This window comes from Dromiciops gliroides, chromosome 1 (assembly GCF_019393635.1).
Source record: "Dromiciops gliroides isolate mDroGli1 chromosome 1, mDroGli1.pri, whole genome shotgun sequence".
NCBI lineage: Eukaryota > Metazoa > Chordata > Mammalia > Microbiotheria > Microbiotheriidae > Dromiciops > Dromiciops gliroides.
In genome coordinates, this window is record NC_057861.1 from 58,786,644 (window position 1) to 58,808,049 (window position 21,406).

The window sequence follows — 21,406 nt, forward strand, 5'->3', positions numbered from 1 at the left end:
CTTTTAACGGCTTAATAAGGCCTGATGTTGAGTAGAGTGTAGTATATTGTTCAGTATGAGTTTGCTTCACAAACTGGTTCTGTTTTTTAATGTAAAACCAAAGAAAAAACCCTATGTTTTCCACTTTGGAAAAGTCCCATACTGGAAATTAACCTTGAATGAGGGACTCCTGTTTTGCTGTTGAAATCTTAGCATATTAAAAATGTTTGGGGATTACCATGAGATAGGATTGTGTGTGAGACAGAGCTTGTCAGACAGGCTTGTTGTGACTGGTTAATTAATTTTAAGGACTTGACTATTCAAAATGTCAGGCAAGTAATGTGTCCTGCCTCCCCCCTGCTAATTCCTTATGTTAGGTGTGTTTTCAAATTCCCCCAAACAGTTACTTTCTCAAGTATCTTAAGGTGGCTCAAGACTACACAAAAAGAAATAGACCTAAGACCATGCAGCTTTGGAGAAATGGCTTCATTGACAGACTTCTAGATTTTAGACCTGACCGGATTTTTATGCTTTGACACCTTGTACAATACTTTTCATGTAATAGGTGTTTGATAAATATTTATTCAATATATTTTTTACTAAGTCTCTACCATGAAGGCATTGTGCTTAGGCATTGAGCATTCAAATACAGAAATTAAACAATCTTGAACTCCTGGTGTTGATGTTTTATCTATTATTTATAAACTATTTTACTGTGCAGGTCCCCCTGGGTTCCTCCTGAAAGCTATTCTAGTAGCCTGCAAACTCCTGTCTCTTCTAACCAAGTAGGAAGGGCATTGGGGTCCATTGATTGACTCTGCATGTCTTTTTCTAACTATTTAAAAAATTTAGTTAGGTAGGTAGGTAGATAGTTATTTTTAGTGAGACAATTGGAGTTAAGTGACTTACTTGCCCAGGGTCACACAGCTAGTAAGTGTTTGAGGCCGGTTTTGAACTCAAGTCCTCCTGAATCCAGGGCCAGTACTCTATCCAATGTGCCACCTAGCTGCCCCTGGCTCTGTATGTCTTTTTATTAGGACCACCTTAACTAAAGTTCAGAGAGGTATTGGAGGGCACACATTATCATAATCTGAATCATAGAACCTCAGATTTGGAAGTTACCTCTGAGGCCTCTAGTCTAACTATTTTTGTTTGCTTGTTTTGTTGTTATTTTTGCAGGGCAATGAGGCTTACGTGACTTGCTCAGGGTCACACAGCTAGTAAGTGTCAAGTGTCTGAGGACAGATTTGAACTCAGGTCCTCCTGAATCCAGGACCAGTACTTTATCCACTGTGTCACCTAGCTGCCCCCTCCAGTCTAACTTGTATCTGAATAAGAATCACCTCTACTGTGTGCTAGACAAATGGCCAGGGTAGTCATTACTTACTATAGCCCATTCTACTTTTAGAATTTATTTTTAATCTTGAAGTTTAATCGATAACTTCTTTTTTTATATCATCTAGATTTCACAAAGACCTCTTCCCTCAAAAGAGCCATTCCTTATAACAAATCATTTAAAAAATAAAACAAAACAAAACTATTTACTTATGTTTTTTGCAGGGCAATGAGGGTTAAGTGACTTGCCTGGGTCCCACAGCTAGTGTCAAGTGTCTGAGGCCATATTTGAACTCAGGCCCTCTTAAATCCAGGGCTGGGGCTTTATCCACTGTGCTACCTAGCTGCCCCCAACAGATAAATTTTTTAAAGGAACAAAAAAAGAATCAACAAAACCAATAAAAAACCACAGGGGAAAAAATGTCATTATATGAAGTGTACCATACTCATGAACTCCCTACCTCCTCAAAGAACTAGTGGGAGACTGGTGATATCTTCTCATATATTTTCTTTGTTGTCCTGGATTGCTTTTTGGAATTTTGCAGCATTCATTTTTTTTATTGTTGTGTTTTCCCCCACTCATATTGTAATCATTGTGTGTATTGATTACTTGGCTCTGCTTACTTCACTTTTCATGTAAATCTTTTCATGCTTTTCTATATTATTTTTGTCATTTCTTATAGTACTGAAATATTCTAAATTAATGTACCACTATTTGTTTAGTAATTTACCAATCTAAGGACATCTACTCACTTCCAATTCTTTGTTACCCCATAAAGTATTGTTAAAAATATTTTGGTATTTATTGAACCTTTTTTTTTTTTTTTAATGTAAAAGCAGACACATCCTTTAGGTATAAGCTTAGCAGTAGAATTTCTAGGTCAAAAGATATGGCATTTTCAGCCAAATTGCTTTCCAGAATGGTTGTACTAAATCACTTATTTAGCTCTACTAACATTACATTAGTGCAGTGCATTGTTGGTGGAGTTGTGAACTGTCCCAGTCATTCTGGATAACTATTTGGAACTATGCCCAGAGAGCAATAACATTGCATACCCTTTTACCCAGAAATACCACTACTAGGTCTGTATCCCAAAGAGATCAAATAAAAAGGAAAAGTATATAAATTCCTTTTGTAATGAGGAAGAACTGGAAATTAAGCAAATGCCCATCAATTGGGGAGGCATGGCTGAATAAGTTGTAGTAAATGACTGTGATGGAATACTACTGTGCTATAACAAATGACAAGTGAGATGGCTTCAGAAAAACCTGGCAAGGCTTATATGAACTGATGCAAAATGAAATGAACAGAACCAGAAGAACATTGTACATAGTAACAGCAGTATTACAGCGATGATCAACTGTGAAAAACTTAGCAACTGTGATCAAGACAATAATCCAAGACAGTTCCAAAATGCTCTCCACCTCCAAAGAAAATGCATGCAGATTGAAGATTATTTCCCTTCCCTGCCTCCCTCCCCCCTTCACTTATCCCTTCCCTTAATATGAATGTTTAAAATAAATTTTTAAAATTAAAAAAAAATCAATAGTGTGCTGGTCTTTGCACAAATTTTCCAGTGTTGGTGATTCCCATCTCGTTGTCTTTGTCAATTTGTGAGGAGTAAGTTGAATCCTTGGGATGGTTTTGTTTTTCATTTCTCTTATTAATGATTTGGAGTATCCTTTAGTATGATTGCTAATAATTTGTGTTTTTTCTTTTGAGAACTGTTTGCCTATATCTTTTTTTTTCCTTTGTTCTTTTCTTTCTTTCTTTTTTTTTTTTTTGGTGGGGCAGTGAGGGTTAAGTGACTTGCCCAGGGTCACACAGCTAGTAAGTGTCAAATATTTGAGGCCGGATTTGAACTCAGGTACTCCTGACTCCAGGGCCAGTGCTCTATCCACTGCACCACCTAGCTGCCCCTTGCCCATATCTTTTAACCACGTAAGTATTGGAGAATGACCTTTTGGTCTTAACTTTTTTTGGGGGTGGGGGGGTGAGGCAATTGGGGTTAAGTGACTTGCCCAGGGTCACACAGCTAGTAAGTGTCAATGGTCTGAGGTCAGATTTGAATTCAGGTCCTCCTGAATCCAGGGCTGGTGCTCTATCCCCTGTGCCACTTTGCGGGTGGGCCTGCGCACCCCCCCCACCCCCCGTCTTAACAATTTTTATTAGTTATCTATATATCTTAGATACCAAATTCTTTTCTGAGAAATTCAATAGAAAGTTTTTTCCTCTATTCAACCATTTCCCTTCTTATGTAAGATACATTTTGTTTGTGCAAAAGCTTTTCATTTTTGTGTTATAAAGATATTACCTGTTTTATCTTTTGGAATTACCTTTATTCCTTATTTGATTAAGAATTCATCTCTCCCTCATATCCCTGACAGATATCAAACAATGCAAAAACAATTTATATTATAAACCAATAAATAGACCACTTTATGCTAAAATGAACCATAGGTAATGTAGGTAACAATTTTCATGCTCCAAATAAACACAGCATCTACATTCATATAATGAAAATGAACTGAATTTCAAGAAGACATGGATAATAAGACAATAATAGGAGACTTTAACATTCTCTCAAGAGTTGTATAAATTAAGGACAATAAAAAAGAAAACAAAAAATTTAACAAATTGCTTGGAAAATTAGAAATAAAAGTTTTATGGCACTTTATGAATGAGGTTGCTAAAGAATTACATATTCAACATCATGGACTTTTTACAAAAATTGACTATATTAAACACGTCCTTTACTGTTCATAAGTCATCAGTTGCAGAAAGCTCTAACAAAAGACAGATCCAATTGGGAACTTAATGAAATCTTTAAATAAGGAATGGATCAAAGATCAAATCACAGAAACAAAAATTAGATGAAAAACAATAAAGAGGAAATAACATCTCAATTTCTGGAATACAAACAAAGCAGCAATACAACAAGCATTTGCTAAGGGCTTCTCTGTATCAGGCACTATGCTAAGGGCCAGGGATACAAATGAAAGGTAAAGAAAAATAGTTCCTACCCTCAAGGAGCTTACATTCTACTAGGGGAAGATAACATTCAAAAGGGAACTGAAAATTGGGGAATAGGTTACCTGTACAGGGAGAATACCTCCACAGAAGCGTAGTGTGTCAAAGTAGAGCCAATGGGGAAATGGAGGTTAGCCAGTCCCTGGTCCCCTCCCTACAAGGAATTCACAAATGAATGAAGGGAACCGGCGTGGCCCCATGACATTTCACAATAATAAGCCTGAAGTGGTAAATGGATGTTCTAGGTTCAAGCAGTCCCACTTACTGAATTGGAAATCCCAGTTTGAAACAGAAGGCATTATCACAGAGCCCAAAATGTCACTGAAAAATAATATCCCTTTTAAAAAATGCATTAGCAGAATAGAAAAGGTTAATGAATTGAACATGAACATTTTTTTTTAAATTAGCAAGCCTAAATATGGACTAAAGAGGAAATCTTGAGGATTAGATAACAAAAAACTTTGTTATAAAATTAAAAGCCATTTCTTTGAAAAGACTAACAAAATTGATACACCATTTGCTAATCTGAAATAAAAAAAGAAAAGAGTAGAAATTCAAACCAATAAAGTAAAATCACAACAAAACCAGCAGAAACAAAAAGTTATAAATCTAGTATCCATAGTTTTATGCCTACAGAATTGAGAACAGGAAAGAAATAGAATTACCTTTAAAAAATATAAAATACAAATACTAATAGAATACCAAGATCTAGCTACAAAGGAAATACCATTCGAATAACTCCTGGCCAAAATGGATTTACTAAAGAATTCTATCAATGACGATACTATATTTTTTTCTCAAATTAAGAAAAAAAAATTGAGTAAGAAATCCCTTTACCAAATCCTTTTACTTATTTCTTTAAAAAATATTTCTTGATCACTAAGTTGGTTCGGTTTTTTTTAATGTCACTGTAATTTCCCCTATCCTCCTGACCCCAAGGGCCATATTCTGTAGCAAATAATATTTTTTAAAAAACAAAAACAAGGAAACAAAAAATTAAATTATCATTACAATATTTATGAACTTCCCACCCCTGTCTAGAGATGGAGTGTATGTGTCTTCTTATATCTCTTCTTTCACGCCATGCTTTTTCTTTATACTTTTGCAACATTCTCTTTTGATTTTTGTTATTTGGTGGTGGTTGTTGTGGGGATTGTTCTTTTCATTTATGTTACTGGAGGCATTCGATTATGATATTTTCCTGTCTGTTTTCTTCATTCTGCATCAGTTCATGTAGACCCAAATGGAGACTTAACAATGGAAACCTAAATAATGAGTGGATCTCCATCCACCCCCCAAATTATAGAAAATTTATCATTATATGAAAGATAATAGCATATAAAAATATCCGGGATGTAGATTAAACAGTCCTCAATGGAAAAATCACATCACTATAAACATACATTTAACAAAATATAAAATATGAAAGTTAATCAACTGTTTATTTTAAAAGAATAGCAAGTCAAAAAGCAAACCTAAAATAAGTACAAGAGAAGTATTCTTTTTTAATAATAAACATTTTTATTTATAGTTTTGGGTTCCAGTTTTTATCCTTCTTTCCCTCCCTGAGGTGGCAAACAATCAGATGTGGGTTATGCATTTTGTACAAGGAAACTTGGTTAAAATGAAAAAAAATGAAAGAAAGTGAAAAATAGCATGCTTCAGTCTGTTCTATCATTATCAGTTCTTTGGAGGTGGATAGTATGTTTCATCAATAGTCCTTTGGGATTGTCTTAAATCATTTGTATTGTGGTGAACAGTCAAGTCATTCACAGCTCTTCATCAAATAATATTGCTCGTTCTGTGTATGGTGTTCTTTTGGTTCTGCTCACTTCACTATACATCAGCTCATAATACATGTCTTTTCCAGACCTTTCTGAAGTCATCCTGCTTGTCACTTCTTATAGCACAATAATATTCCATCACCATCACATACCACAGTTTGTCTAGCCATTCCCCAACTGATGGGCATTCCTTTGATTTCCAATTCTTAGCTACCACAAAAAGAGCTGCTATGAATATTTTTGTACAAATTGGTCTTTTTCTCTTTTTGGCGATGTCTTTGGGATATAAACCTAGCAGTGGTACTGCTGGATCAAAGGGTATGCACAGTTCTATAGCCCTTTGGGCATAGTTCCAAATTGCTCTCCAGAATGGTTGAATCTTTTCACAACTCCACTAACAATGGATTAGCGTCCCAGCTTTCCCACATCCCCTCCAACATCCAATATTTTTCATTTTTGTTATATTTGCCATTCTGATAGGTGTGAGGTGATACCTCAGAGTTGTTTTAACTTGCATTTCTCTGATTAGTAATGATCTAGAGCATTTTTTCATATGATTATAGATAGCTTTGATTTCTTTGTCTGAAAATTGCCTGTTCATATCCTTTGACCATTTATCAATTGGGGAATGACTTGTATTTTTATAAATTTGATGCAGTTAAAAAGAGGATGTATTAAAGGTTATAGGAGAAATAGGTAAACTGGGAACCAAAAAATAGAGAAATGATAAAATTAAAAGTTGGTTCTTTGAAAAGATTAGACTAATTAATTAGCTTTTAGGCATTATTACTAAGGAGACAGAACAAACAAGGGAAAAGTAAATTATCAGAGTAAAATCACAACAAAACTAGAATAAAAAGAATTCTCAGAACTTAGTACACAGTTATATACTAACAAAGCTAAGAATATAAAAGAAATAGAAGAATGCTTTCAGAAACATAAAATGTCCAAACCAAGAAGACCAAATAGAAAACTGAAATAATATAGCTTCAGAAAAGGAAATATAACTAGCTAGATGTAAAGGAACCTATTGTCAATTCATTGCCAAGGCCTGACTCTTTCACCTTTGCAACATCTCTCAAGTAGGTTCCCTTCCTTGCTTTCATAGTGCCACTACCCTACTGCTGGCTCTCATTTCATGCCTGGACTCTTGCAATAGCTTGCTGGTATTTTGCCTGCCAGATGTTCCTCAGTCCATTCTCCTTTCAGCCAAGAAAATGCTTTTCTTAAAATATGGGAACCCGCGGGGGCAGCTAGGTGGCACAGTGGATAGAGCACTGGCCCTGGATTCAGGAGGACTCGAGTTCAAATCAGGCCTCAGACACTTGACACTCACTAGCTGTGTGACCCTGAACAAGTCACTTAACCCTCACTGTCCTGGGGCCACCCCCCCCAATACAAAATATGGGAACCAGCATGCTACCACCCCTTGCCCTGATAAACTTTAATCGAGCTCCCTATCACCTCCATAATAAAATTCAAAATCCTCAAGTCATTCATAACCTAGCAAGCACCCTCTTCCTCACATCTTTTATTTTATTCTACATCTGTTACCTCCCACCCCCAGTTTTTCCATTATGTAACACTGGCCTCCTTGATGGTTCCTGAACAAAACTCTCCATCTCTTTGCTGTGGACATTTTCTCAGCTTCTTCCCCATGCCTGGACTTACCCAAGATTGTGAAGCATTTATAGCATCATTCAACAACTTTCTTTTTCTCTTCACATAGTTGGCTTTCTAGATAATACTGCAGTATGATGTCAAAGAAGTAAAGAATTTAGCATGAAGCTTTGCTTATAGATCCATATCTGTATTCTGAATAAATGACTAATGAATACTTCAGTGCATCTTATACTCCATTGGTGCATATCATAACTCATATTTTTTCATCACTGCTTTTCTTATTTCTGAGATCTTCAAGAGATCTTATAGCTTGTGTGCAGAGGTCAGTCAACAATAATTTATTAAACACTTATCCAGGCATTGTGCCAAGCTCTGGGAATCGTTAGCATATATCAGGCACCCACTGTGTTCCAATCCCCTTATGCCAAGTACTGGGGATAGAAAGGAAAGGTTTTAAAAAATATTCCTGCTTTCAAGGAGCTCCATCTAATGCAGAAGACAGCATGCATATAGCTACAGACAAATAAAATATATACAGGATAAATCAGAAATAATTAGTGTGGGGAAGGTACTGGTTTTAAAAAACGAAAAACAAAAAAAGGAGACAGGCAAAACATCAAAACCCAGTCCTTGTCCTCAGGGGTCTCATTTTCTAATGGGGGAGACAAACATGAAAATAGCTGCATACATAAAGAATTGGTGGAGCTAGTCTCAGAAGGGAAGATACTAGCTGCTGGGAGGATCAGAAAAGAACTCCTTTGGAAGGTTAGATTTTAGCTGAGTCTTAAGGGAAGCCAGAGAAACTAAGGCAGAGATGATGAAGAGAGCGCATACCAGGTGTGGGACAGCCTGTGTGTGCATTGGCATAAGTCCTAGAGTTGATTGTTCTATATGCAGAACATGAAGTTGTTGGCTAATGTGGCTGAATCATAGACTGGAGAGGAGTAGTGAGAGAGGAGTGGTTTCTTTGAAGAGCTTTAAATGTTAAACAAAAGACTTGGTCTTAGAGAGAATATGGAGCCACCAAAATTTATTGAGTAGAAGGGTGATGCAGACTTTTGCCGTAAGAAAATCACTTCGACCGCTGAATGAAAATGGAGTGGCACAAGGAAGGAGATCATTTAGAAAGCTGTTGAAGTAGTTCTAGCAAAAAGTGATGAAGGTCTGAAATAGGTTGTGGCTTGTGAGTGCAGATATAGGGAATACAGAAGAGATGTTATGAAGGCAGAAACAAGACTTGGGAACAGATTGGACAAGTGGAGTGAATGCTAGTGAGGGGTCAAGGATGACACCAAGTTTGTGAGTCTGGATGATTGGGAGGATGGTAGTGGTAGCCTTGACCCTGTCCACCCGTCTGGTATTCTCTCTATTCTTCATCTCTGCCTCTTAGTTTCTTTGACTTCCTTCCTTCAAGACTCACTTCAAATCCAGCATTCCACAGTTCTTTTCTGGTCCTCCCAGATGCTAGTACTTTCCCTTCTGAGACTATTACCTCCATCAATTCTGTACATTTCTTAGATGTAGTGAGGTTTGGAAAAGGGAAGGGTTTTGGAGGGAAAAAATCAGTTATCAGGTATAGGGACACACATCTTGAAAAGTAGTTGGGTGATTTGAAACTACAATGTTGAAGAGATGCTATGGATAGGGATATAGATCTGGGACTTATCTACTTAAAAATGAGAATTGAACTTAATGGTATACTTGATGAGATCACTAAGCAGAATTGTGTGGAGGGCATGGGCAAGACATAGATGATGATCATTATGACAAGAAACAACTGGACAGGTAGAGAGAGAATCAGGAGAGATCAATGGCATGAAAAATCTAGTTATGAAAGAATATCCAGAGGGCAGCTAGGTGGCGCAGTGGATAGAGCACCAGCCCTGGAGTCAGGAGTACCTGAGTTCAAATCCGGCCTCAGACACTTAACACTTACTAGCTTGGGCAAGTCACTTAACCCCAATTGCCTCACTTAAAAAAAAAAGAAGAAAAAAAAGAAAGAAAGACTATCTAGGAGGAGTGTTAATTGCTAATGAGAAGACAAGAAGGATCTGGGTTGAGAAAAGTTCATTAGATCTGGCAATTTAGAGATTATTGGTAACTTTGGAGAAGATAGTTTGTTAATTGAATGATGAAGTTGGAAGGGAAAAGAACAAGGAATTTATTAAGCCCTTACTACATGCTAGGTACTGTGCTAAGCACTTTATATAAATATCTTATTTGATCCTCACAACAACCCTGAGATGTCAGTGCTTTTATGATCTTCATTTACAGTTGAGGAAACTGAGGCAAAGGACAGTAAGCAAATTGCTCTGGGTTACACAGCTAGGAAGTATCTGAGGCTGGATTTGAATTCAGGTCTTTCTCACTCCAGGTCCAGAATTCTGTCTTTTGCACTGTGAGACAAGTCTAGAAAAGAATAGTATCAGATTATACAGGGTCTTGAATTGGGTTGAGGGTTTAAACACAACAACAACAACAACAAAAAGGTGAATTTTAAACAGACAAAAGGTAGCCGCCATTAAAATGTTAGGCTCAAGACAAAAGCCAGATTACAGAGGGTTTAGAAGAAAGTGAGAGAAGAAATGGAGTTACTGAATTTCGATGGCTTTCTCATGTAGTTTATTTGAAAGACATAGAACAATAGTTACCAGGAATAGGATAATGAGGGTTTTTAAGAATGGGGAGATATGTGTGTGTTTGCAGGCAACAAGGAAAGAGCTGTTAGATTGGAGAAACTGATAGATTTATGTTTGCCCTTCATTCTTGAAGAGAATGATGGCATCGGGAAGTGATGGCATGACTTGGACTTAAGTGATGGAGGGCTATCTATGCAAGGCCACCAACCTCTTTCTCTCCTCAGTCCATTGGCAACATATACATCAGGATGACTGGAGATGGCACCAAATTTTTAAGGCAATTGGGGTTAAGTGACTTGCCCAGGGTGACACAGCTAGTGTCTGAGGTCACATTTTAACTCAGATCTTCCCAATTTAAGGGCCAGTGCTCTATCCAATTGCCACCTAGCTGCCCAGAAGAGTGAGGGTAGATGATTTAATGGGGAAGGTCTACTAGAGAAGAGAGGAGGGGATGAGAGTAGAGGTGCATATAAAGGGTTTTACTTTGGTAAAGAAAAGAGCCACTCTCTTTTTCTGATATAGGAGTGATGGAAGAGATAGTAGAGGAAGATTTCTAAATAATGTGAGATAAGTGTGAGGGAAGAATGGCCTGTTTTTTCAGTGAGGTAAAACATGCATTCTTTAGCAGGCAATCCAGGGAGTAGAGAGTGCTTTTTGGACACTTGACAGATGATGGAATCACTTGCTCTGTATAGAAGGATAATGAATTGACTGAAGAGGAAGAGTTATTGTCTTGTTATATTCAGGACTTAGTTGAGATTAAGTAACATAAATTTGTAGTGGACTTCACTGTAGCAGCAAATGAAAAGGACTAAAGGAGCTGGAGGTTGTGTCTGATACAAGATTGGGGTTTGGTCAGTCATGATTGAAAACAGAACCACGGGGAAGGGTTGTGAAAGTAAAGTTAATTGTCCATTTGAACTGTTTCACAGATGGTCAGGACAGCTAAAGGAGTAGAATGTAGCCAGTAGAGGAATAATAGCCTAGGAATGAACTGAGTGTTGAGACTAAGAACAGGGTTAGTCTTGTTGTTAGTCCTTCAAGGCTCAGTTTAAATTCCACCTTCTACAAGAGCCCTTTCCTGATCGTCCAGTTGCTTTTCTCTGAGATTACTTAGTGTTTTTAAGTTGTATTTCTTTCATGTACATAGTTTACATGTTGTTTTCCTCTTTAGAATGTGAGGTCCTTGTAGGCAGTGGTGACTAAATGCTCAATAAATGCATGTTAACTCAGTTACTCTTCGAGTTTTAAAGGCATTGACAAAGATGTAAGGATAATAAATTATGAACAGATCAAGGAATTTTGGAGTTCAATGAACATGGAAATGTGGAACCTTTGTGAGTAATGACAAGATCAATTATATGATTCTCTACATAGCTGAGATTGAGTGGGCTATGGGAAATGAATAGATTGAGAAACTGAAAAGTTCACATCAATTTGTATGTTGAAGTTGGGAAGGAGAAAAGGATAGCTTGGCACTGAACCCATTAAGAAAGGAATTCGATTATCCTGAGATTTAATATATAAAGAATTTGTATGGGGTGATAAATTTGGAAAAGATCAATCTCCAAGGAGAACAACCTGATGACTGATTAATGGTGGAACCTGGGGACCCTGCAAATGGCTGTGGAGAGCAAGGAGTCTTCCAACTCTGGTTCACAGGTCAGTGGGTCGGGGGTAGATTATGAGAGAGAATGTAACCAGTACTGGAAAGGGTGTGAAGGAAAGCAGTGTCATCAGGAAGTAGCCTAGTCTTGGTGATTACCAGAAAATAGAAATAGGAAAGAAAAATATTTTATTATGCTACAAGAACCAGTAATTATTATTACTACACAAAAACATGGAAAGACTTATGAACCAACTTCAAGTACATAGTTTTTTAAAAGTACACATAATCCCAATGTAAATGGAAAGAACCATCAAAAAATTAAAAATTAGTATTGCAAAATTACAAGGAATAAGTTTGGCTCCAAGAAGATATGAGAAAAGTCAAGAAAGGAGCAGTGGTCTCCTCTCAGTAGGACATAGCCAGCACCATTCAAATTCTACTCCTCCAGACCTGTTTTGAGCATTCAGGTGTCAATTCCCCTTCCCTCTGGCTGACAGATCACATGCTTCAAGTAGCTGAGAACTCAAAGAATAATTAAGAAAATTAGGGCTAAGAGCTTAAGTAGTCAGCCAGTGATAAACAAGGGAAGGGTCCATTTCGAATTAGGGAGTCGGTTTTAAAACAGGGCCTGCAGCCCTGTTTTACACTTGCTGGCTGTAGCACTTAATGTGCAAGTGTCCATTCTCTTGAATGAAAATAAATGAGCCTTTCACACATCTCACTGCTGCCGAGTTCCAAAGAATTATTGAGAAGGGGTCGTTTTCTTCTCAAGAAAAAGATACTTTCTTCACTACTTTACAGAGATGGAGGGTCCACAGATGTGTAACATTGCATAGAATGTCAATTTTTTCCAGTGTATCGATCACTTTAGCTGATTTTTTTTTCTTTTTCCCCTTTTATAAAAATTTATTATACAGGGTAGCTTTCTGGTAATGGTAGCAGGAGAGGACAAAGATCTATCTAGGTGATCTAAAAACAGGAAATATCAATAAGAATCTGTTATCATGGAGCAAATGTTCCAGCAGGCACAGTGGAAGTGGAGAGGGGGCAGATCAGTAAAGAGACACTGTTGGGGTAGTATTGAGAGGGTAGGAATAAGAAAGATTGTGGGCAGTTAGCAATGGATATTGGTGTCTGTATATTGGTAGCCAGGATTTCCATGTCTTTTTTATCTTGTACGTGTCAGGGGATAATTCCTGGTTTTCTGCGTTTCTCTCTTGCTTTGGCCACATAACTGGCCCAATTAATTTTCTGATCATATATTGACTTGAAATCACTAACACCACTATTATACATGTTATCTTTGGAATTATGCTTCTTAATCATACAGTGTCGTTTAGACCAGGGCTTCTTAAACTTTCCACTACTGACCCCATTTCGCCTGGGAAATTTTTCCAAGACTCAAGTTTTATAAAGTAGGTATGCATAATCTTTAAATGTCACATTTTTTTTTGAGGACCCCTCCCCCCATTTAGTGATGTGACCCAATATGGGGTGATGACCCACAATTTAAGAAGCTAGGGTTTAGACAATATTGTTAAGACCATGGTTGTTGTTTTTTTCATGGGGGTCATTGTTGAATTGTTAGAAGACTTAAAATTTCTCAGATGCAACCCAACCCATGCTTTCCAGTTTTAGGTTTTATTCATTTTCCATCTTGAAATGTTTGCCTAGATAAATCTATCAATATACTATCCAAGTGGACTGGTTGTCCCAATTCACATCATAATCTGGATCATAAGTCTTGTTTTTCTTATATACATTTTTAGTTCTCTTTCAATGATTCATGGATCTCATTTAAAAGGCCCTGTAGGTTTTTGGGACGTGATGCAATTGATGTAATACCTGCAACAAGGAACAGCTAGAAGCATGACATCACTTTCTATAGGGAATCCTTCAATTTGGAGCTTATTCCCTAGGCATACTCTATTACAGGAGCCAACTCCTTGGGTGGGCCAGGTCATGGCTGTCTCACTTTGGAGACCTTATCTAAGACCATAAATTGAAAAGAAGGTATTGACCTACAATAGGAATGTCCTTGTTTGAGACTTCCCTTATAGCATTGTGATCATAGATTCAGTCTTATCCTTATCCCTTTTGGTTCTTACATCAGCACCATCAGCACCACTATTAACACTCATTTATTTATTTATTTTTGGGCAGGGCAGTGAGGGTTAAGTGACTTGCCCAGGGTCACACAGCTAGTAAGCACCATTAACATTTATATAATGTTTTTGGTTTTGCACAGCACTTTACATACTACCTCATTTGATTGACACCTTCATTTTTAAATGTATCTTTTACTCTTCTCCTATCCAGAGATCCCATCCCTTGGATGAGAGGAGGGAAAAAGCATTTCAGTACAATTAACCAACACATCAGCCAAATCTGACAATCACTAGTAGGTTTCTAAACACTCTACAAAGAAGGGATGGAAATTTATTTTGAAAATCTTCTTGGAGTTTCAGACTTGGTCACTGCAATTTTATAGCATTCAGGTTTAAGTTCTTTTGTTCTTCCACTCACATTATAGTAGTTACGTAAATTGCTTTCCTAGTTCTTTTAGTTCCATTCAGACTCAGTTCATAAGAACTTTTCCCATATTTCTGAATTCTTCATCTTCAGTGTTTCTTATGGTGTGATGTTTATGTTGTTTTCCACAATTTGTTCAACAATTTTCCCCATATGATGATAACTTCCCTAGTTTGTGACCAAGTTTTAGTCACCACACAAAAAGTGCCACTGTGGGTAATTTAGTATGACCTTTGTTTCTGTTATGGGGGTTGGGTGATGGGGAGGAGTAGAAGATTAAGCATAGCTGTGGTATCTTTAGGTCAGATAGTAATGTACATTTTAATAACTTAGATTTTTTCCCCCTCATCATCCCACAAGTGTTTGATCAAGTTACAGACTTAATAACAGTGTAGCAGTTTGCCTCTCCTGCATTAAAGGTTTCTATCTGTTAGCTTCTTTGCTTTGTTCTGAGTGGTTTTGTTTTGCATTGCTCCTGTTAATGTCTATACTTCGTTGATTTCATATAAGATCTCACATTTTTAGTGGGTTGTTGAGTATCTATTTACTACATAGTATTAGTTCTCTTTTGCAGAAGAAAATAAATCATTGTGCCTAGACTGGTTTTTATGAAAGAATAAAATTTGGATCTAACTTTCATTAGTATATCATCTTTATGTCCCACTTTAGCATTGGGGAATGGTGGTAGTTCTGTGCTGTGGTCAGATTTTAAATTATGTTGAACTTCCCCAGAAAGATGGATGAGTTCTTTTAAAATTTGTTTTTACAATTCGATCCTTTCCTTTTGTGCTTAGTAAATTATGTTTGATTTTGTCATTTGTTTGTAATCTTTCCCATTCTACTAAATTGTAAGCTCATAAAGGGCAGGAAATTTGTCTTTGTATTTCCAGGAACTAGAACAGCATCTTGGCACACAGTACTTAAAACTTTGCAGGCTAGCTGGAAGGTGGAATGGAATGGCTGTAATATTGTTCATAGAAAGTCTTGCCTTTATTGTAAAGCATTGTTGATACATGACTTTCTTCTGGTTTCTAAACTTTTGTCTCTGAGTCTAGAGTTGTTGTGGAGTTTGTTTTGCCTTCTCTGACTTAACCCAACCAGTTTCCCTTTGCATATTGTCTCAGGAACCTCTTTCTCTTCTTACCTTCCTCCCCTTCCATCTCTAAGTATGGATGAGGAGATGAATCTAAAGTGCCTACTGTGTGTCATGCACTATGCTACTTGATGGGGGTACAGAGAAAGACAAAAGACAGCCCCCAGGCTCAAACAGCTTATAGTATGATTCCTTTCTTTTCAGGGAAGAGGCCTGATGTGGTCCCAATATATATAGCAATTTATTTACCCTTTGTTGGGGAAAGAAATGGAACTAATGACTGATTTTGTCATTGCAGATCCATAACATGGTGGCAGTGCTGGAAGTTATCTCCAGCTTGGAGAAATATCCCATTACCAAAGAGGCACTTGAGGTATGTGTGACCCATTATGATAAAAGTATGTCATTGAGACCAAATTTCTTTCTTAGAAATATAAGCACTGACCACCTGCTCAGTCAGGTGTGCTCCCTGGCTTTGGGAGGAATCCAGAGTGTCTCAAAGCAGTTTGAGCTAAAATATTTCATCTCATTCCAGCTTTGGCTGTTTTGAACATCAAATTCACTGTTTTTTTTGGTGAATCGGAGCACAGCTTTGGTGTGTATTTCTGTGTTAGTGTGGTAGCCTACCTGTACATTGATTCCTTTTTGTACTTGCATTGTAAAAACTGGTTTGTTTTGTTTTGGTTTTTGTTTTTAATTTTAAAGAACTGGATTAGAATTTTAGTTGTTCTTGTTCTGTCCAGAGCCTCATTTAAGGACAGGCAACTGCCTTAGGGCCTTACAGGGGGGAGGGGTGCTCGTGTACATGCACACGCACACACATGTACATGTATCACACATGTGAGTGTAATGAAACATTTTAGAATATAGTGGTTTTTGTTTTGGGGTGGGGTTTTTTGTTTTGGTTTTTTGGTTTTTTTGTAAATGTATTTTCCTGTAGGGCTTGTAGATAGTAATTTTGTGATGAATCAAATTGCTTGTGTTAGGGGAAGACCCAGTTTCCCATAGATCAGAATTAACACATTGGGGGTTCAATTTTTGAAAAACTTTACTAGGCAACACAGATTAAATTTCCCATTTCTCAGGAAAATCAGTTGTGAACATGCTTCTGCTCAGAATGTTTACGATTTGGGGGCAGTAAAATATCTCTCTTTGGTTGTAGGAAACAAGGCTAGGAAAACTTATCAATGATGTAAGAAAGAAGACGAAAAATGAAGAACTTGCCAAACGTGCCAAGAAATTGTTGCGGAGTTGGCAAAAGCTAATTGAACCTGTGACCCAGAATGAACCAGTGCCAAGGGGATTGCCGAATCCACCAGGGTCGGCAAATGGCGGCGCTCACAACTGTAGACCAGATGTGTCACCTGCTATAGTTCCTGGGTCCAAGCCTATTCATGAGTTGAAAAATAGAAATGACATTCAAAAGCTGAACTCCCCGAAAACAGAAAAACTGGGAAATAGAAAAAGAAAAGGAGAACACCGTGACGGACATCAAGGCCCTCCTTCCAAAGTTTCCAAAGCTAGCCACGAACTGTTACAAAATTCTTCTCCCCTTCCAACTAATGGGATTGGGGGGAGCCCTGAAAATTTCCCCAGCCCTCTTGATGTCAACCTGCATACAGGGCCTGAAAGCAGCAGGACAGAACACAGTGAGAATGATAAACACAGTAAGATACCAGTCAATGCCGTCAAACCTCACACGAGTTCTCCCGGACTTGTAAAACCTTCCAGCACTTCCTCACAGCTAAAGACTACAGCGCTTCAGCACCATGAAAAGCCGGAAGAACCTACAGGGCAACACCAACCTAAGAGTCCCCGCTGTTCCTTTAATCCTAGCAACCTAAGGCATGAGCCATTTGTCCGGCAGCATCCCACGTATGCACCAAAGGCTTCTCTGCCTAGCCCATCTCAAAGGCCCCACTTCTTAGATGCTGCCCAGGCTTCATCACCCTCTTCACGAGCACCATCACTGATGCAGCCTTCAACGCCTCCAGTACCCACAAAAAGACCAGAGGTTTCCCATCAGACTGGAGTGGAGGCTTCTCAGCACTGGCAGGAACACACGTCTTCTGAAAGTCATCAGCGGCATCTAGGGACCCTCCAGCACACGTCTCCTGCTTGCAAAGTGAGCTCACCCTCTGGGGAGCCCCTGATGCCACGGGTGGGGTTTTCTCCAGAGGCTTCTAAGATGGACAGTGATGACAATGCTGCTTCTGGGTCTGACAGTAAGAAGAAGAAGAGGTACAGATCTAGAGACTACACAGTGAACTTAGACGGACAGGTTCTAGAAGGGGGTGTCAAGCCTGTCAGGTTAAAAGAGAGAAAAATCACCTTTGATCCCATGACTGGACAAATTAAACCTCTAACACAAAAGGATTCTTTGCAGGTAGATATCCCTGCCCTTCCTGACCAGCACAGGACAGAACCAGACAAGCTGGAGCAAAAAACCAACCTGCAGAGTCCTTTTGAACAAACGAACTGGAAAGAGTTGTCCAGAAATGAAATAATTCAGTCCTATTTAAACAGACAGAGTAGTTTGCTTTCCTCATCAGGCGTACAAACACCAGGAGCTCATTATTTCATGTCTGAATATTTAAAGCAGGAAGAAAGCACTAGAAGAGAAGCTAGAAAGACTCATGTTCTAGTGCCAAACAGTATATCCACAGACCTGCCTGGAGTTAGTAGAGAGGTCACAAATGATGATCTCAACAGAATAAGGCAACTCCATTGGCCAGGGGTGAATGGTTGTTATGATACACAGGGTAATTGGTATGATTGGACGCAGTGCATATCTTTAGATCCACATGGTGATGATGGTAGATTGAACATCCTGCCTTATGTCTGCCTAGACTGAATATAAGGTTGCTAAAATGCTTTCACATCTGCAGTTAGCAAACACAGCAGGGCAGACTCCATGATGCTTAACATGGAGAGTGTACCTCTTGTCCTGGAAGACAGGCCTGGAAGAGGGTCTCGAGGGGCTGATCCTTTGTAGCTCTTCTGTCTAAGTTCTTCTTTTGTGAAATGCTGCTACCAGTTTACTAACAAAAATAGCAAAGGAAGGGCGCACGAAGGAAAAAGAATTGAGTTCAAAACTCTATAGCAAACCAGCTATAAAAAGTGTTAGTCCCCAAAAGGTTCAAATGATTTCCAGCACATGTGAATGCCGGAATCTTATCTACAGGCAGGTACAGAATACTTGTGGAAGAGTTACCTTAAAAGTACGCATCTATTTATTTGCATTGATTTTTTTTTTTTTAATTTGGCAGTGAGATGTCTGTGAGACAGTGTGCAACAGCTGTAGTTTTATTTGTATTTGCATCATCTCTCTGTTGAGCGATTGGGTTATTTTAAGTCACATGGTGCAGATTTTTTTTAAACTGCAGCCATGCACTACTGCAGTTACCCAGTTTCCAACTCCACATTCCGTAGGCATCCACATATTTTAGTCTGGTTTCAGTTTAAATCCAGTCTCCAAGAAATGCTGCAAAAATTTAGTTTCTTAAAAGTCCCCTCCTTTCTCCTACCCAGTAGCCAAATAATTTTTGTCCTTTTTCCCTTCCTGCACATTTCTAGAAAACTTCAACTTTCTAGAGTCCAAAAATGTAACTGCGGGTGCTACTAGTGTGTAACTGTCCTGTGAGGGAAGAGGGAGCCTGTTTTGTATGCTGGAAATATACTTGTTACCATTCCTTTAGATATTGTTTGCCTTACGGATATTCATCATAAACGCGATTTGCAAAAACAAAGAGCCTTAGTGAATGTACAGTGACTAGACTTCTGTGTTCTTCAGATGCAGAAGGGAGCAACTTTGCTATTTGGTCCTTTAAGTGGACACATTGTGATATAAATGTGGAAATAAAAAAAATTTGCACAAAAAAGTTTGTGAATTATTAATGATAAATGGTTTGTTTGTTTTTTCCCAACTGTTACCCATTCGATGGTCTTTTATTCCTGGGGTTTTTTTGTTGTATTCCATCTTCCTCCTCCTTTCCCAGTCTCTCCCTTACCCAAGGCTGTGAGAACATATTTATAAGCAGAAAGGATGGGTCTTAAAGTATGGTACTCACAAAGATGAGCACGTCATATATAATATCAAGACCAGTCCAGCTGAACTAAGCAGAACTTGTGTCTGGACTTAACATGCAGAATTTTGGCAACATTAGATGCTTCAGATTCTACTTAGGAATGCTATGTGAAGACCACTGCAGGCATGTTGGATCATCTTATTTAAGAACAATTGCACGAGCTTCTTATTAGAGAAGCAAAAAGCATTTTCTTAGGAATACAGTTAGAGGTTATTTTAAAGTCCAGTAGAGCTATAACCAACTTACAGGAAAAGACATTATTATTATTTTGGTGGGGCAGTGAGGGTTAAGTGACTTGCCCAGGGTCACACAGGTAGTAAGTGTCAAGTGTCTGAAACCAGATTTGAACTCAGGTCCTTCTGAATCCAGGGCTGGTGCTTTATCGGCTGCACCACCTTGCTGCCCCCAATTAAATTTTTTTTTTTTTTAGTGAGGCGATTGGGGTTAAGTGACTTGCCCAGGGTCACACAGCTAGTAAGTGTTAAGTGTCTGAGGCTGGATTTGAACTCAGGTCCTTCTGAATTCAGGGCTGGTGCTTTATCGGCTGCACCACCTTGCTGCCCCCAATTAAATTTTTTTTTTTTTAGTGAGGCGATTGGGGTTAAGTGACTTGCCCAGGGTCACACAGCTAGTAAGTGTTAAGTGTCTGAGGCTGGATTTGAACTCAGGTACTCCTGACTCCAGGGCCGGTGCTCTATCCACTGCACCATCTAGTTGCCCCTGTCCTATTAAATTTTTTAAAAAACATTATTAATAGTTTAGTCATTAGCAACTGTCCCACTTGTGCGCTCCTTCCCTGCCCCAATCAGCCACCATTTGGGTTTTGATCCAGTTATTAATACTTGATACTGCCATGCCAGATCTGATTAACTTTAGGCACCCTCACGCAGTTATTCCCAGCCAATTCTAACATTCTCCTTAAAACTACTTTCCCCCCAAATTTGGGATTAGACAGTAGAGGAAAAGGAAAATGGGAGAAATCAATAAACATTTATTAGGTACCTACTATGTATCAGGTACTGCTATGTGGCGGGGCTACAAAAAACAAAAATGAAACATTCTCTGTTCTCTGGGGTACACATAAATACATAAAGAAATAAATACAGCAACTGAGGTGTCCAGAAAACTTGTGGGAGGTGGTATTTGAGCCGAGTCTGGAAGGAAATGAGGGGTTATACAAGGCAGGCATTTGAAGGGAGCTTCATTACAGTCTTGTCCTACAGCCAGTGCAAGGGCTGGGTATTGAGTAGTGGAGTACTGTGAGGAACAGAGACCAATTTGATTGTACCACAGAATGTGGGAAGGGCAGTAACCAAAGAGGCTGAGAAGACCAGCTAAAGCCAGGTGGTTGTGAAGGAATTTAAAAGCCAAATAGAGGAATTACCACTGGTTTTTTGTTGTTTTTTTTTTCCCAGTAGGGGAGCTATCTGGCCATATTTGCAGTTAAGGAAAATCACTTTTGCAGTTGTGTACACAATGGATTAGAGTCTGTAGAGACTGGGGCAAGGTTGGGAAAGGACAATATCGCACTGATCCAGAGATTATCTAAGATAGATAATAACTATGCAACCATCAAGAAGGGTAAGAGATGGGCCAGGTCCATTGTAGAGATAGAAATGACAGATTTGGCAGTTAGGTGGTATGTGGGAAAAGAGCAAAAGGAAAGGGAAGGAGAAACCAAAGGATTGATAGG

At 38.5% G+C, this 21,406-nt stretch overlaps 1 protein-coding gene across 2 annotated transcripts in view; it reads left to right on the forward strand.

The window, feature by feature from the left end:
* MED26 (mediator complex subunit 26) overlaps positions 1 to 19,512 on the forward strand; it is a 103,215-nt gene extending 83,703 nt beyond the window's left edge. For both annotated transcript variants that reach the window (XM_043976332.1, XM_043976331.1), the window contains exons 2-3: positions 15,924 to 15,998; positions 16,788 to 19,512. In XM_043976332.1, coding sequence (XP_043832267.1) covers positions 15,924 to 15,998; positions 16,788 to 18,479 — 1,767 coding nt within the window. In that variant the 3' untranslated portion in view covers positions 18,480 to 19,512. The remainder of the gene's footprint in view (positions 1 to 15,923; positions 15,999 to 16,787) is intronic.
* Positions 19,513 to 21,406: the final 1,894 nt, after the last annotated feature.